The sequence below is a fragment of the Apostichopus japonicus genome, chromosome 6 (genome assembly GCF_037975245.1).
Source record: "Apostichopus japonicus isolate 1M-3 chromosome 6, ASM3797524v1, whole genome shotgun sequence".
NCBI classification, from domain to species: domain Eukaryota; kingdom Metazoa; phylum Echinodermata; class Holothuroidea; order Aspidochirotida; family Stichopodidae; genus Apostichopus; species Apostichopus japonicus.
Genome location: NC_092566.1, coordinates 2,668,494 through 2,683,529, shown reverse-complemented (window position 1 = coordinate 2,683,529; position 15,036 = coordinate 2,668,494). Strand labels below are relative to the sequence as shown.

The 15,036-nt window shown below is 36.6% G+C and overlaps 1 protein-coding gene across 2 annotated transcripts in view; it reads left to right on the top strand.

Moving 5' to 3' along the window:
• Window positions 1-15,036, top strand: part of LOC139968665 (protein phosphatase 3 catalytic subunit alpha-like) — a 128,457-nt gene that overhangs the window by 24,364 nt on the left and 89,057 nt on the right. For both annotated transcript variants that reach the window (XM_071972932.1, XM_071972931.1), the window contains exon 3: window positions 8,670-8,794. In XM_071972932.1, coding sequence (XP_071829033.1) covers window positions 8,670-8,794 — 125 coding nt within the window. The remainder of the gene's footprint in view (window positions 1-8,669; window positions 8,795-15,036) is intronic.

Genomic DNA, 15,036 nt, shown 5'->3' with positions numbered 1-15,036 from the left:
TGTTGTTCAAAATTTTGTTGCAGCTTATTTAGTTTGAAAGATAGCTTTCTTTGCTGGACAGTTTGATTAAGCTTGAGTTACAGTTGCAAGCACAGTACCATTAAGCAGAATCTAGTATATACTGTTTAACTTCCAAATGTTGGGTGTTGTGTAATTTAGTCTAGTTCGAGTCAGGATTTTAGAGTAAAAGGTCATCTAGAGCAGGGTTACTCAACCTGGGGTCCGCGGACCCCTAGGGGGTCCGTGAAATCTATTTGGGGGTCCGTGAGGGCAAAGGGGTCCGCAGGGGGTCCGTGAAAAAATAAGGGTCCGTGAAAAAAATAAGGGTCCGCGAAAGCCGAAGAGGTTCGTGAAAAATGGAATGAGAGATATAGTCGAAGGAAGAAGTATGTATGCCTCTAGAAATCTAGGCTAGGCTAGCCGTCAATACGTCGGACCCTGATGATCAGACCGTATGGTCAGTAGTCGATAAATGTTGAATCGTGCGTTCCCCGATGAAAACAAGTAATATAGTTTCTCATTGGTATACATTCGGTGAGGTATGGATAACATGCCACCCGAGTGTTGTGTACGTAACTGGACACTATACATCCTAATATGCAGAGCAATAACTATATTTGATGCGTTGCTCACTGTTGACACAGCGAAGCGCATTAGTTATAAGGCTTTGGTGGAGGAAAAGTTATAACTAACTTGGATTTGACACAAAAAAACGGTGCCATTTGCAGCTATCTCTGACAAAGAAAACCCATAATTCTCCTGACCTCATGAAGAATCAACCAGTTTGTATCTGACAACTCATCGCTTCCAAATTAAAATTTAATTGGGAAATATATAATTTGATTTCCAAGTAGGCCTATGCCTAGCAATATTTGCAGGTCTAGGAAAACTGCATTCCAGGCCCAGAAAAATGCATTGCTGATCATAAATTCTTGAACATAAATTTACTTCAAAAGTCACAAAATAATGCACCATTTCGCATCTAACCCTCAAATATTGAAAAAAAATCAAAAGGGGAGGGGGACACCCCTCGCCTTATACCCCTCCCCCAGGCCGGCGGTCACTGTCCGGGGGTCCTCCAAACATTTCAGTTTATCTCAAGGGGTCCCTGGATAGAAAAAGGTTGAGAAACTAGGATCTAGAGGTCATCTGGAAATTTCTCAAAACACAGGATACACAAATTATTTCTGCAAGAATGAATTAAGGTGTCATCACAGTTGCTAATAATGAGTGGGTCACCTTGGGGTCACTTGGGATGTTCAGCAAAGTGAGACCGGTCAAGAGTCATCATGACCATTAATTGAGCCATTGTTAAAGGCATCTTAGATCCTTCTCTTTCTACAGATCTCAATGGATCATCCCCAACGTCCAGGGATAATCCCCAAAGGCGTAAGTCCAGGGATCTGACACATGTATGCAAGTGACTATGCCTGGTTACTATCACCATTCACAATAACTAAGAGTTTAAGAGTTGAATAATTTGCTCAAGCCTAATAAATCCAGTTTGGTCCTTGGCTGTTACACCTTTTTATTGCATTTTATTTGTACATTTGGCATTCCATTGCCAGTTTGGTCTAAAGGCAGCCACAGATGTTATTTGTATCTCTGTGGAACTTCATTTTGAATTTGTATCAGTCATAAGATGTGTAAGACTGACTGTTGACTTTGCTTCTTGGTTTATAGAAGTGAAGACTATCTTTGTGAGGGAAAACAGAATTGATCTATGACCTCTACGACCTAGACACTAGGCTTATTTCAATAAAGTTAGGTGTCCTGTTTCATAGTTTTTTGCACTGGAAGGTTTGTCTGATTGGACCATGTATTTCCCTCTGGCAATATTTCACAGATTTTACTTCAGTTTGTATCTTGTTTGGTGGTTTTTAGAATCAGATTTATCAAATGCTCATCTTGATACTGAAAATAGAGACTGAGCAATGTGGGAGAGCCTTTCCATTTATCCAGATTAGAGCTTCCACGTGATGGTATGCGCATTGCCTCTCTATGTTGTAGGTGGGGACACCTGTCCATGTATGTTCAATCGTTACTATCAGCTACTGTGAGGATGCATCTTGATCCAGTGATGTCATGATCATATGTACATTCTAGTAAATTGCTGTAGTGCTCAAAATTATTGCTTCCTGAAAATAAAACTTACTTGCTAATGTTGCTGCCTTTTTGAGCCCTGGTAGGGATGCTCATAAATATTAGAACATATTTTGTAATGTTTTAGCTGTTGTAGGTTAGACTAAGTTACACGATATGGGAATTCCCCGGCAGTCTCTTCCTAGGCCAGCCATGCTAAAGTCACAAAATGCCAGATAAGAACAAGACATATTGATTGGCATTCCAATGCATTGCTGTGTGTATCTGTAGGTTAAGCAGGCTCTAGCTTTATAGTTCCTTTTGCAGTGTTGAAATTAGTGCAAGTTAATTAATATACAGGCTGGCTTAATGAAGTTTGTGAATATATACTGCAAATATTTCATGGATGATGAGTTCTTTAGGAGTGGTTAGCATAGGAGGTTGTTATAAAACACTCAGCTGAAAATTCTATTCTTGTGACTCGTTTTTCCGCTATATAGGCAATATGCATTACGATACTGTACATACATTATACACACACTGTACAATGATAAGCTCTAACAGCTCACTTCTCTCTTACATGTTTCGTCCGATTACAATGGACTTTCCCATTATGCCTGGTCTTCAACATCGCAACATTTTACATCCGAGCTTCTCATTTTCATTGATACAATACAAAAGTAATTTCATACATTTATGATTCTGAATAACTTAGGCCTTTAGTTTACAATGTAGATGGTTAAATGGTTTACTCAGGACTGACATACTTGTAGTTCTAACCACTAGAAAATAAACTTGCCATTTTCCCCTGTCACTCACTCCTCCATCTTGTAGCCCCTATATGTAATTGATAATCAGGTCAATAAAAGGTCGCACCAGATGAAGATTGGTATGAGCAGTGACCTGAAAAGACTTAAAGGAAAGATTTGTTTTGATTTATCAGTTGCATGGACATCTATCATCTCTCTCTCTACCTGAGATATCTAGATGTTCATTTACCCAAATGAGTCTCTAATTAATCTCATTTCGCTGTCGTCGTTAACGATTGCTGTGTTTGATGAAGGAGATGATGGAAGGGAGGGAGTCTGGTAATTGAGAATTCAATTTTTCACAACAGTGTAAATTTGGTCTCCTTTGTTCGTTACTTCTCCCCAGGTCAGTCAGTAGGGAACTCGTGTTTGCTCAGCTAGATGTAGACTGGTCTTTGATTTTAATGAAGCTTCGGTCTATAAATATATGAAAAAGTTGACTTTTGATGATAGCCCTCATTTTTTTTAAATGAGCTTTTTGCTGAATAATGAAAGTATATTTCTCGTCATAAAATCTGAAGTGTTGTAAATTGATCATTCATAGGCAGTTTGTGTTACGCTAATTGTCGAGCTGATTGTATTTGACAGGTAGCAAATGAGGGCATGCAAATATTAAAATCATCAGAGGGATGTTTGCATGCAGCCTATATAAACTGAAATGATGCAAGTTTCATTTCAGTATTTACTAAGTTCCAGTTGTCTATTTTGCAGATATGAGCCCATAAAATGGCAAAACTCCCTTTGTACAGTGTTTTTTTCATTTTATGGGAGTAAACAGAAAAGACAAAGAAGAAACAGGCTCAAAGGCTTCACATTGAAATTTGTAGATTGTTGTGGCACGGTAAGGACTGGATTCTAAAGTGCAAAGGGTTGAAAGTCCCTTTGTTATTGTTTACACCATTCAACCAATTGGAGACCTTGGTACCTGGACCAGCTGCATTGTTACAAGTGGTTTGTTTAGTCTTACTAGCTATAGTTATCAACTATTAGAAAGGTAGATTACTACTCACAAACAGTGTAATCCACTGGCCTACAATCCTGTCACCTTTGATCCACTAACAGGCCTGTCACCACAAGTGGTGGATTAGTCTTATTTAGCTACTGTTATCAATTAACTGCCTGTCATTTGAAGTCTTGTCACCTCTCATCCACTAATAGGCCTGGCACAACAAGTGGTGAATTGGTCAACTTATTAGCTGTCATTGTCAACTAAAAGGTCTGCCATATGGATGGTCCTGTCACCTTACATGCACTAGCAGGCCTGTCACAACAAGTGGTAGATTGGTCAACTTATTAGCTGTCATTGTCAACTAAAAGGTCTGCCATATGGATGGTCCTGTCACCTTACATGCACTAGCAGGCCTGTCACAACAAGTGGTGGATTAGTCTTATTAGCTACTGTTATCAATTAACTGCCTGTCATTTGAAGTCTTGTCACCTCTCATCCACTAATAGGCCTGTCACAACAAGTGGTGAATTGGTCAACTTATTAGCTGTCATTGTCAACTAAAAGGTCTGCCATATGGATGGTCCTGTCACCTTACATGCACTAGCAGGCCTGTCACAACAAGTGGTAGATTGGTCAACTTATTAGCTGTCATTGTCAACTAAAAGGTCTGCCATATGGATGGTCCTGTCACCTTACATGCACTAGCAGGCCTGTCACAACAAGTGGTGGATGATAACTATTCATCGCAAAGAAGCTTCTTAACCTACTGTACGGGTCTAACCTTAGTGTGTGGAACGAGATCAACGCACTTATGCCGCTTAAGTGCGGGAATTTTATAGCATCGCAATCAGCGTGTTTTCTTCATGCATAAACTGCACAAATTTAGGAGTACACAAATCGATATATTACACCATTTATACATGTACAGTATGCCCATCACCATGTGCTACACCATTAGAATCATAGAATGTTCGATAAACTTTTGATGTCTCCCTTTATAGGCCATGTACTAGTCCCATGATAGGTTAAATTTGCCATATATATTGTGTTACAAAAGATAGCTGCTCCCTCAACTATGACGTCACCTGGCAAGGCAAGTCCACAGAGTTTAAAACAAAAACGGTAGAGTACAAAATGAAACTAGTAATGACAAATTCACGTATTTCTAGCCTTCATCTAAAAGAGACTTTGTAAGGTAACTGATAATGCTGCAAAATATTTTATTTTGAAGATCATAAATAATCATTGTTGTAATTATGAGTGGTGAGATTCTTTTCTCATTAATGCGAGGGCCTACTGTCTTATCTTGGGCAGAACTAGAAACTCCTTTCCTTTTGTTGCAATTTTTTTTCCAACAGAACTCGCTTTGGATATACCAGCCAATGAAAAGAGACAAACTATGCTTTGTCGGTTTCATATCATTTCAATTACAGTATTTGATTGGCTGTCATGTCCATTGACAAAAACATGTCATGCACATGAAACTTTACATTTAGTATATAGCGACATGCTGGATTGTACCTGCAGCCCATATCATACAGTTCTTACGGAAAGTGGAACATAAGGCCACATCTTCACACTCTCGTCACGAACGGCATTAATGCTGATCGAATAAAGACAGAAACCATTTGTGTGTCCTGTCGTTTTGTAGGATATATGAGTTAATTCTCACTTAGGATTGTCAGTTTCAGCTTTCAAACTTTAATGTTTGATTTTGTCATTTCGCTCTGATCGAATTTCTTTGGTGACTAGATGAATGGTATTAAGTAGGATTACAGCTGCTGCTTGCGTGGACCCAAAAACAGACTTCTCACCTCTGCAAACATGAGTAGACCTTACTACGTTCATTGCTCCGGTAAACAGTTGATTGCAGTAATCGCAATCCAAGACCTCAAAGGGAAATGAGCATGATAGCTGCATTTATTGCATTCCACGCAGCTCAAATGTTAAGGTTACTTTGGGTACTGTAGCTTTAACCTGATAGCTTTTTCATTCCAATGTACCACTTTCAAACAATAGTACTTAGTCATTTCTTCTGTATTAGTGATTATCTGCCATGCCTTTCAGCTACTCAAGTGTTTATAAATACACTAGTCTAGAATAGACTAGTTTCTTTGCCGACCTGTAATTTATTATGTGATGGATGTTTCTAGCTCGGTTGCAAGTTCAGATGTCTAAACTTTTCTTTCCTGAGAACTGTGAAGTCATCAACCCTATATACGGATGCTGGTGACTGTCAATATTTATCGCTTTTGTGTGAACTTCTGCTAGCGGATGCAGTCTTGCAATTCCCAAGGTGATGATCAGTTGATCACCAGATCTTACTTCACTCAGGTTGGGTTTAATTTATGCTGATTTATGCAAGAGTGACAGTGGTTGATGTCTCTCTGAATTGAGTATAATCAGGGAAGAATAATTTTACTGAAGATAATTGTACTGCAGTTTCAGCATTTGGTGTATAACAAGTGCTCTTGGGGCAAGTTTGAGGCTAGAATTCATTAGGTATGTGTGTACAGATGTTTAACATTTTAACAGAGTGATGTACTTATGAGATCCATTTTGAAATTAAAATGTGTTTGAGTGGTAGGAAACATATTCAGAATGAACAAAGTGATTGGATGCCATACAAGTAAATGTTACACTATACGTATATTGGTTATCCGATCACTCTTTCAGCGTGGGTCTTCTAAGGATAAATTGTTTTTTTGCCAGACAAGGCTGTGACAGAAATTCTAAACTTAGTGGGCCTATAAATTTGACTGCTATTTGGAACATTCAGAATTCTTGTTTGGAGAAAGACTTGCTACTTTAAAATCAGTTACTATACATCAGTCGTAATGGGACTGTTGTGTAGAAAGACGTAAATCACATTCTTTGATTCTCCATGGTTTCCTTGGGAATGTTGTCCTCTTTCATAGAACATTCGTGTGTGTTGTGGACATATCATTGGCAATTAACCTCTGTCTACCTTCCTATTATAACACAAAATCTATAAAACAGTGTCAATGAAAAAGTCAGCATAGATGGGTAGGTATTATATGTCTGTCAGACAAAAGACAAACATAACTTTGTTATATACCTCTCAAAAAAGCAAAAACAAAAAAATTGGCTTGCATTGTGCCTAAGTAATGTACATGTATTGTGACTTTGCAATTATGGAATATAGCAAGTTAAATGTGAATATTTTGGAAGCTTGGCAGAATGGAACTTAGTCACGGTTTTTGCGGCACAGGTTGGTATCCTCACTAGTCTTGTTTGGGCAGGTAAAAACTGTGGAATGTTTCACATTCTGTTGGTTCTATCGAATGTTCTCGTCTGATTAGGTCGCAACTTTGAACTGTCCTTTCCTTGATATTGAGATGTTCTTCATTTCTAGCTGCCTGATGACTTTTTCGATTTTTCATCTAGTTTGTAATTTATACGTTACCTTCTCGAGATGAAATAGCAACTGGATCTTAGACTCGCCAAGGAAATTCTCCTTGGTCTTCTTTGTGTCATGTTCCTTTTGTGATTTCTTGCGGCCGTCCCATGGGATATTATGTCAGACTCTTGTTCCATGTAAAGCAGCTTTTATAACTTATTTTAATATTCCATACTTTCCACCACCAAAATCCCATCAGAATAACAGTTCACTATCTTGGAAAGTCAAATTACATTTAAACAAAATGTTTAGAAATTTTTTGAACAAAAAAAAAACTTACACATCTTTCTCTGAAATTATGCGCCAAAAAAAAAAGAAAAAAAAAGAAATAGAAGAAAGAACGAAAAGAAGAACTGCTTTGATATTGGCAGACCAAATTGTTCAAGATACATACAGGTCTGATATTTAAGTGTCAGCAAATGTGAAGTGTGAGTTAACTCATCTTTTGACGTGGCGGAAGAATCTTGGACAGCTGTGCTCTTTCTATCCGTCAACTCAACGGCCATCTCAAATGATTCTCCATTTCAGTTTTCATGATTGCGAGCAGATCTCCAAGTTCACTCTGGTATAGCCTCTTATGGTGTGATCTTTGAGTTAATTTTGCGACCGGCTTGAAGCCCCCCGAGGGCCGTCGTCGTGGATGTATCATAGCTCGGGATGAGGTTATCCATTGCAGAGTGTTGAAACTGAACGCGGCGATCTGAAGCGATGATCCGCAACTCGCAGCCTGGGAAAACTTTAATTTTGTGATTCTGGTGGCTGCTGGAAGGAGATTGAAAAATTGTTGTCTTAGGTAGTATCAACAAAATCAATTAGATGTGACAAACGTTATCTAGACACATAGTATACTGCTGCCGTATGTCTGGTAGAAGCATCGTCGTGAATGTCCCTCGGTGTGGTTTTCTGTTGCTGTGAGATTCCAGGCAGTAGGATTATATATCAGAATATCCTATGCCAGGAAGTATATCTACATTGATGAAGTTAAAATTGAGAGTCCGAGAAAAATAGATTAATTTGCCTCCTGTTTGAAGTTTCTTTGTTTTGCTTTGTTTTATTGTGATTGTTATTGTTAGAAATTACGTGTCCTATAATGGGTTCATTCTGGAGTGGAAACTGACCTAGGGTACTGAGGGTTAATTTGGGGGGAACAGCACTACTATGTCATTACCAATATTAGAGTTTTTGAAGATAAGGGATTGGTTGCATAGGTGGGCACCTGAGAGGGGCACTAAAAATGAAATGTTACATGCAATGTCTCTGTGTATATTATATTCAAACCTATGAGTTTGTAAAGTGATAGACAGAGCTATGAAGAGGGGCCAAGGAAAGACAATATTAGTGTCTCAAGTCTTTATGCACATTTCAGTAAAACTGTCACATTTCTTTCTTTTTCCTTCTTATTTTACAGTGTGTGGCGATATTCATGGTCAATTCTATGATTTAATGAAATTATTTGAAGTAGGAGGTAATCCAGCTACGACGCGGTACCTATTTTTGGGGGATTATGTGGATAGAGGTTATTTTAGTATAGAAGTAAGTATAAATCTACTTTCATATATAATAAGATAAATTTGTGGACACCAACATTCCATAATTTAATTTTTTTTTTTTAAATTTGTATTGTATTTCACTCACGGACCGTGTAGCCATAAACCATTCCCTTAATTCCCTATGGAACAGCCGTACATGGAAGGGTACATCTTGCTGACTAATGTTGCATCGCTTCAAATTGTCTTCAGCCCTTGATGATTCCTTCAACCATTTCAATATATATAACAGATCTACAGCAGAGCTAGAAGAAAGAAGATTTAGTGATTCAGTCATCATCTGTCTCGTGTGTACCATCATTTAACCATCTGCCTCTCAGCTGAACATGTGCCACATTTGTTTCATATGTTTCCTCTATGCTCTGGTAAATTTCTTTAAAGTGTGCATAGTACACGCACGCACCTATCTCTCTGTCTTCATCTTGACTGTGTTACAAGTCTAAAATCAAGTAAGGCGTGCATATTGGATCAAACATAATGTATGTACAGCGTGCGCGGACTATATTTAGCTAATTACAAGATTATGCTATTACTATCCAGAGCTGAAAAAAAATGACAGTGGGGAAGGGTGCCTTAGACTTTTCCAATTGTAGGTAATTGAGAGAAGCGTTGTGTGTATGTATAGTACATATCCATCACAAGTTTTGCATAGAACATATTTAAATATCAACAGAAATATGCGCAAGTTTTTATTTCAAATGACTCGTAAACAGGTGGCAAAATCACTTGGGTTTTGGTCAGCCTGCTTTAGCTGATCTCATTTGAAGGAGAACAGACACAAAATTGGTTTACAGTTGTAGAAAAGATAATAACAACATGTAATATGTCATGATCTATACAGTAAGTCATTAAGTTTGTTAATTTTATGTAGAAATTTGTTTTTCTTCAGTGTAACTTGCTAAATTTGTCGATATGATTGATATAAACTGAAAATATATCTTTGAAAGTAAAACGAGTAAGTTTGAGTGGAAAAAAGTCAAAGCAAAACTACATGGAGTTTATTAAACAGCAGTGATGGTAAGATTCTTACCCAGCTCCTGAATAAAGCCGTAAATTACCCCTTAATATCTCTAGTATGCTATTACCCCTGGCATGAGATATCCCTTACAAAGGATGCCCTTAAAAAATTAAAGCTTATTAGAGCAGAGACGATCAGAGCCTTTCTCTGTCACACCGAGTGGAAACATTGATGATCAACACAGCAGATATTCTCAAAGTGAAAATGACAATTTGACAAGTTTTTCAGGTGTCATAAAGGGGTTTACCAGGTAAAATACATCTCATTTATAGTTTATGAAACAGAAATTTGGGTAGCCATTTATTTATTAGCATATTACATGTGGTCAAATGGGTTTTTAATATCCAAGAATCTTGAGTGAGATGTGATAAGATGGTGTAAAAGAAATTGTGGAAACTGTACATGCCTGACAGGTTTCCTGACATTTTGTGTTTTCATGTCTGCTTGTTTTTATATATATGCAATTTTTGATATATTACTTGGTTTTATAAGGCAGAGAAGAATTTTTTATTGTGTTCATAAATTTCAAAGTATTAGTTTGTGGTAGGATACAACCTATAAAAACATTGGAATGAATAAAAAAGTGATTTTGTTAAAAATAATATATGATGAATCATTTGTTAATAGGGTCTTGCATCATAGGAACTTAGGTGCCAAGTAATTTACTGACAAATTTTACTGGTTTTGTTCCAGAAACAGATTTCTCTAAATTGCAACACTTTCTCACAATTTTCTGAGTTGCCCAAAAAAAAAGAAGAGGAATATTGAGTGCATTTTGCTGATACCACAGACAATTTGACATTTTGGTAAAAATATAATTATGCTGGATATGAATTCAATGTCTTTTCAGTAGCATCAATTTGCAAGAGTATATTGAAAACAAAAACCACATTTTTTATATGTATTTTTCAACCACATGCAATTAATTTGCAATAGCTGGTACTGTGTGGTTTTTGCATACAAACAGGGAAATTATGCTGGTAAAACTTACATGATTACATCCACTACAATTTGTGCAATTTATTTTGATAAATTAAAGTTTGACAAAGCCCTCATCGCATGGCTGGATATATTAAGTTCCATATGGTTTTATTGAGTGGCAGATAAAATTTCACAGAGTCCTAGGCGTGTCTTGGTGTATATTCCATATGTTTTTGCAGTAACATGTAAACCTACGTAGTTTGAAAACAGAGATTCGGAGAGAATCGAAAATCGAAATATGATAATGTTTTGTCTGTTCAATTTAGGGTTATTTCATTACAGTCAGAGAACAATAGCTTGGTTAATCTGATAATCCTAATGGGTCTAACCAGAACGGAACAGGGCGATGATGACCTGAAGGGGGGGGGGGTGGGCAGTGGGGGCGCAGTGCAAAAAAATGTTTCCAATTATACTGATATCTAGGTAGATCGGAGGGCATATTTTTTTGGAGACAGATAAGCATTGTTGTTGGTGAATATCCAAATCAGCAAAGTCTTGGGGCTTTCCAATGGTAATTGTTGTGGCAATTACGGCAGAGTACGGTAAAATGTCATGATAATGATATTTAGCTGAACATCTGGAATGTTCCTGGATAGATATGGAGGCTCAGTTGGTCAGGGCTCACTACTCAAAACCTCTCCCTTATAAATAGTAAATATCACTTTCTACTTGAAAAGGACAAGAAAAGAATTAGAAGTTTCTTGAAATACTGCTCAAAAATATTTATTCTCCACTATGAAAGCCTTGTTGGTAAAGTAAACACTGCTGCTAAAAATGAATTCATAAGACTAGCTAAGAATATACATAGTTCTAAAGATCACCCACTTCACTCAGAGTTGATCTCTCTGTGCAATAGAACCAGCAAGTACAATCTACGTAATCCTACTATCGTGCCATCTTTTAGAATTATGCTTTTTAAGAACTCATTTATCTACAGAGCAGCCATTTATATTCAAAATGGGTTCTTAGAATCTCTGTTATAATCCTTTTAATCTTTAATCTTTAAAACTTCTAATCCTCTATCTTATTTCTTGTTTTTGTTCATGCTTTCATGTTTGTACATGTTTACGTCTTTTATGTATCATTTTTATGTGTCCTATTTATAAATTTTATAATTTATACTGGAATAAAGAAATTGAAATTGAAATTGGTAGGTTCAATGCAAGTGAATATCATCATGGAATTTATCATAGATGGAAACCCAAACTTAGTTCCAGTGAGCTGGTATTGAACCCTCTAAGCCTTCATTCTGCCTTTTTTTTAAATATTTCTGAGTAAACGTCAGTTTCATTGCATTGAGGGGGAGGGGGGGGCAAAATCGGGACTGTTCTCATATGAAAAAGCTGGTAGGAAACCCACAATTTCCCTAAGTTTAAGTTTAATGCTCTCACTCTCATTGTCATGATGAAGAAACCCCAACTTATTGAAATATTTGGTGACAGTTTCAACCCACAACCTCATCTGTGTTAGGGTTTAATGCTCTAAAGTGCCATTGGGCTGGAAATAGGGATTGTTTCTGGATGAAAAATTCATGTTTGTGTAGCTGGTTAGGGCTTTAACTCACACTCACATTATTGTACCCATTCATTCTCCTAATTAATATTAGTCTTTGGACTTATCCATACCAGCTTCACAATCAACAAGAAGTAGGATCAAGGTACATGTTCAGTATAGATTCTCAACTACGGGTAGCTACAGTATGTGAAACACTCCCAGTAAGGATTTCATAGCATATCACACATAGTGTATTGTATAGCATCTATGGTGGCAGTAATTGGAGATAATATCGCTCATCCACATTTTGCAATCCCAATGACATTAATAATTTTAATTAATTTCATTATAACCCAAGCCTATTCATTAGTTCAAATTACCGTATGTATAGCTTACAAAGGTCGAATCAAGCAAGGTCAGAATAAGTTTGTACGTGCATAATTAGTTGCAGTTAAATTTAGTGGAAAAATTATACTCTTAATTGTTAATGTTTTGATACTATTGCTTTATCCTAATATTGAAAACTGGTATGAATTGAAGTTTTTTTGAAACAATCTGATGAAAAATGTAATTGGACTAATCTTTTAAAATCACAATTGATTATATTATATTTGCTTAAAACCTGCAAATTAGCGTCAACTGTTATTACCATTCCTTGGTATAAATTCTTACAAGGGATACTTTCTACACACCCATTTAGCATTCATTATCAGCAACTTCTGCAGGATCGATATATGTACAATGCATGACTACGTCATCAGAAAGCCCATCATTTTCTTGAAGCATTTACAAAGTGAATAACATCAACCTGAATTTCATCTCCTCAGAGAATGTGAGGATTGTAATATAAATCTTTGAAATAACTAGGTTTACAGACCAGCGAAAAAAGTAAAAACGACGTTAAGTAGCCGAGAGAAATTAACATTTTCTGTGTATAACTTTGCTCTTATCTATGCAATGTACTGTTCGTATAAGAGAATTCACATTTTTGATGAATTGTAAGGTGTACCAATTGTTTAGTGTCAGCTAAATTTATGGAACTGGTTAATGTTTTGAGAATGCATGGCTGCATCACCTCATTGATAATGAGTTTTGGATAGTGTAGAGTAAAGTTATTATCATACCACACTGTTGGTGTCATCTGCATGATTTCTTTACAGCTAGGGAATAATTTATCCGGTATGGCATCGGAAATTGCTATGCAAATACCATGGAACGGTCTGGTAAAACAAATTTAAAGATGTATGTAGCAGTTTTTTGTTACACAAACCCATCGTGTTTTCAGTGCTCATTGGTATTAGTATTTTTTTAATTATTAAGATAAGTATTACTATTTCAGTATATTATTACTAAGACAATTTATGAAGAGATCAATGTGAAATTTGCTATTCGAAATTTAAACACTGCTCTTATTTAATTGGCTGTTTCCACTGCTGAAATTCAAGCTGGTTTGACTCCAATTGAAGATTCAAGCCCAAAAACTTCCATTGTACTGAAAGTATCATTCAAGAGATATCAGTTTATATGTATTCCAATCACGTAAGTGTTTGAAAAAGAGTGAAAAATTGAAAAAAGTTCAGCGATGACCAGGGATGTGCTCACACTGGGGGGGGGGGGGGCCGGAAGGGTGGAATTCTGAGTGCCACCCAGCATAAGCAATATATTACAAAATTCCGCCCAGTACCATTTTTGATGATTTATAAAAACAATTAGCGAGTGACTCATACTAGTCAATCCCGAATATTAGCAAGACTATCGTTACAAACATTTCACAGAATGATGAAAGCAGTACCCTGGCAAACTTGAAGCAAGTTTAAGGTGTAAACTGATAATTGTCAATGACCAACCTCAATGGGAATTAACTGTGTGAAATGGTTGTGCTATCTGCACATGCATTATATACAGGAGTTTTTCATGTGCAGAGGTTGTTCACCAACTTTAGGGAACATTCCCTCCATTTGTAAACATATAACGTATAAGATAGAGATGTAATTTGTTAGATTAGATCTTTTAAATAATGAACTCTTGAATAATTTGAAAATTTGGAATGTGATGCCTGTTGTAACTTAGAGCTAATTCTGATAATCTGAAATCACACAGAGGTTTTGTGCACCAAACACACATTATATTATGTAAACATTATGTGGAATCTATAGGGCATGTTTCCAATTAATTTTGACTCATTACCTAGTTTCATATCAGCATGTATGTCTTTCTTTGCTGATAAATGATGCACCACTAGATTGAGATATTCATGTGGATTAATTACTTACACGATAGCAACTATTACAATGGTGTTTAGTGTACGTCATGCAAAGTCAAGCTTGCATGCTCGAAACAAAAACCGTATGCAGTACTGTGTCTAAAATCTTGTTTTATTGTGATTGGACAAAAATTAAGTTTCTGGGTAAAATTCATCTCTTGAAGATGAATTTGAAGTCAGATGTATGAATGGTCTGTGCTCCTTCTTTATCTTCTTAGGTTTACACATTTGGTACTTTCCTCTCTTCCTAGTTCAAGTTGATAACAATCAATTTTAACCATTTCCTACATTATGTTTTGAACCACTTCTGTGCGAAACTAGACAACATAGCAACATAGCCACGGAAATAAATAAAAAAGTCAGTGGAGAGTGGTGGATGCAAAAAGTAACAATTTAAAACAAAATAGTTTTAAACTGTTAGTACTCAGGAGTCTTTACACAGACTGTATCCCACGTGGTGCCATATAGATGG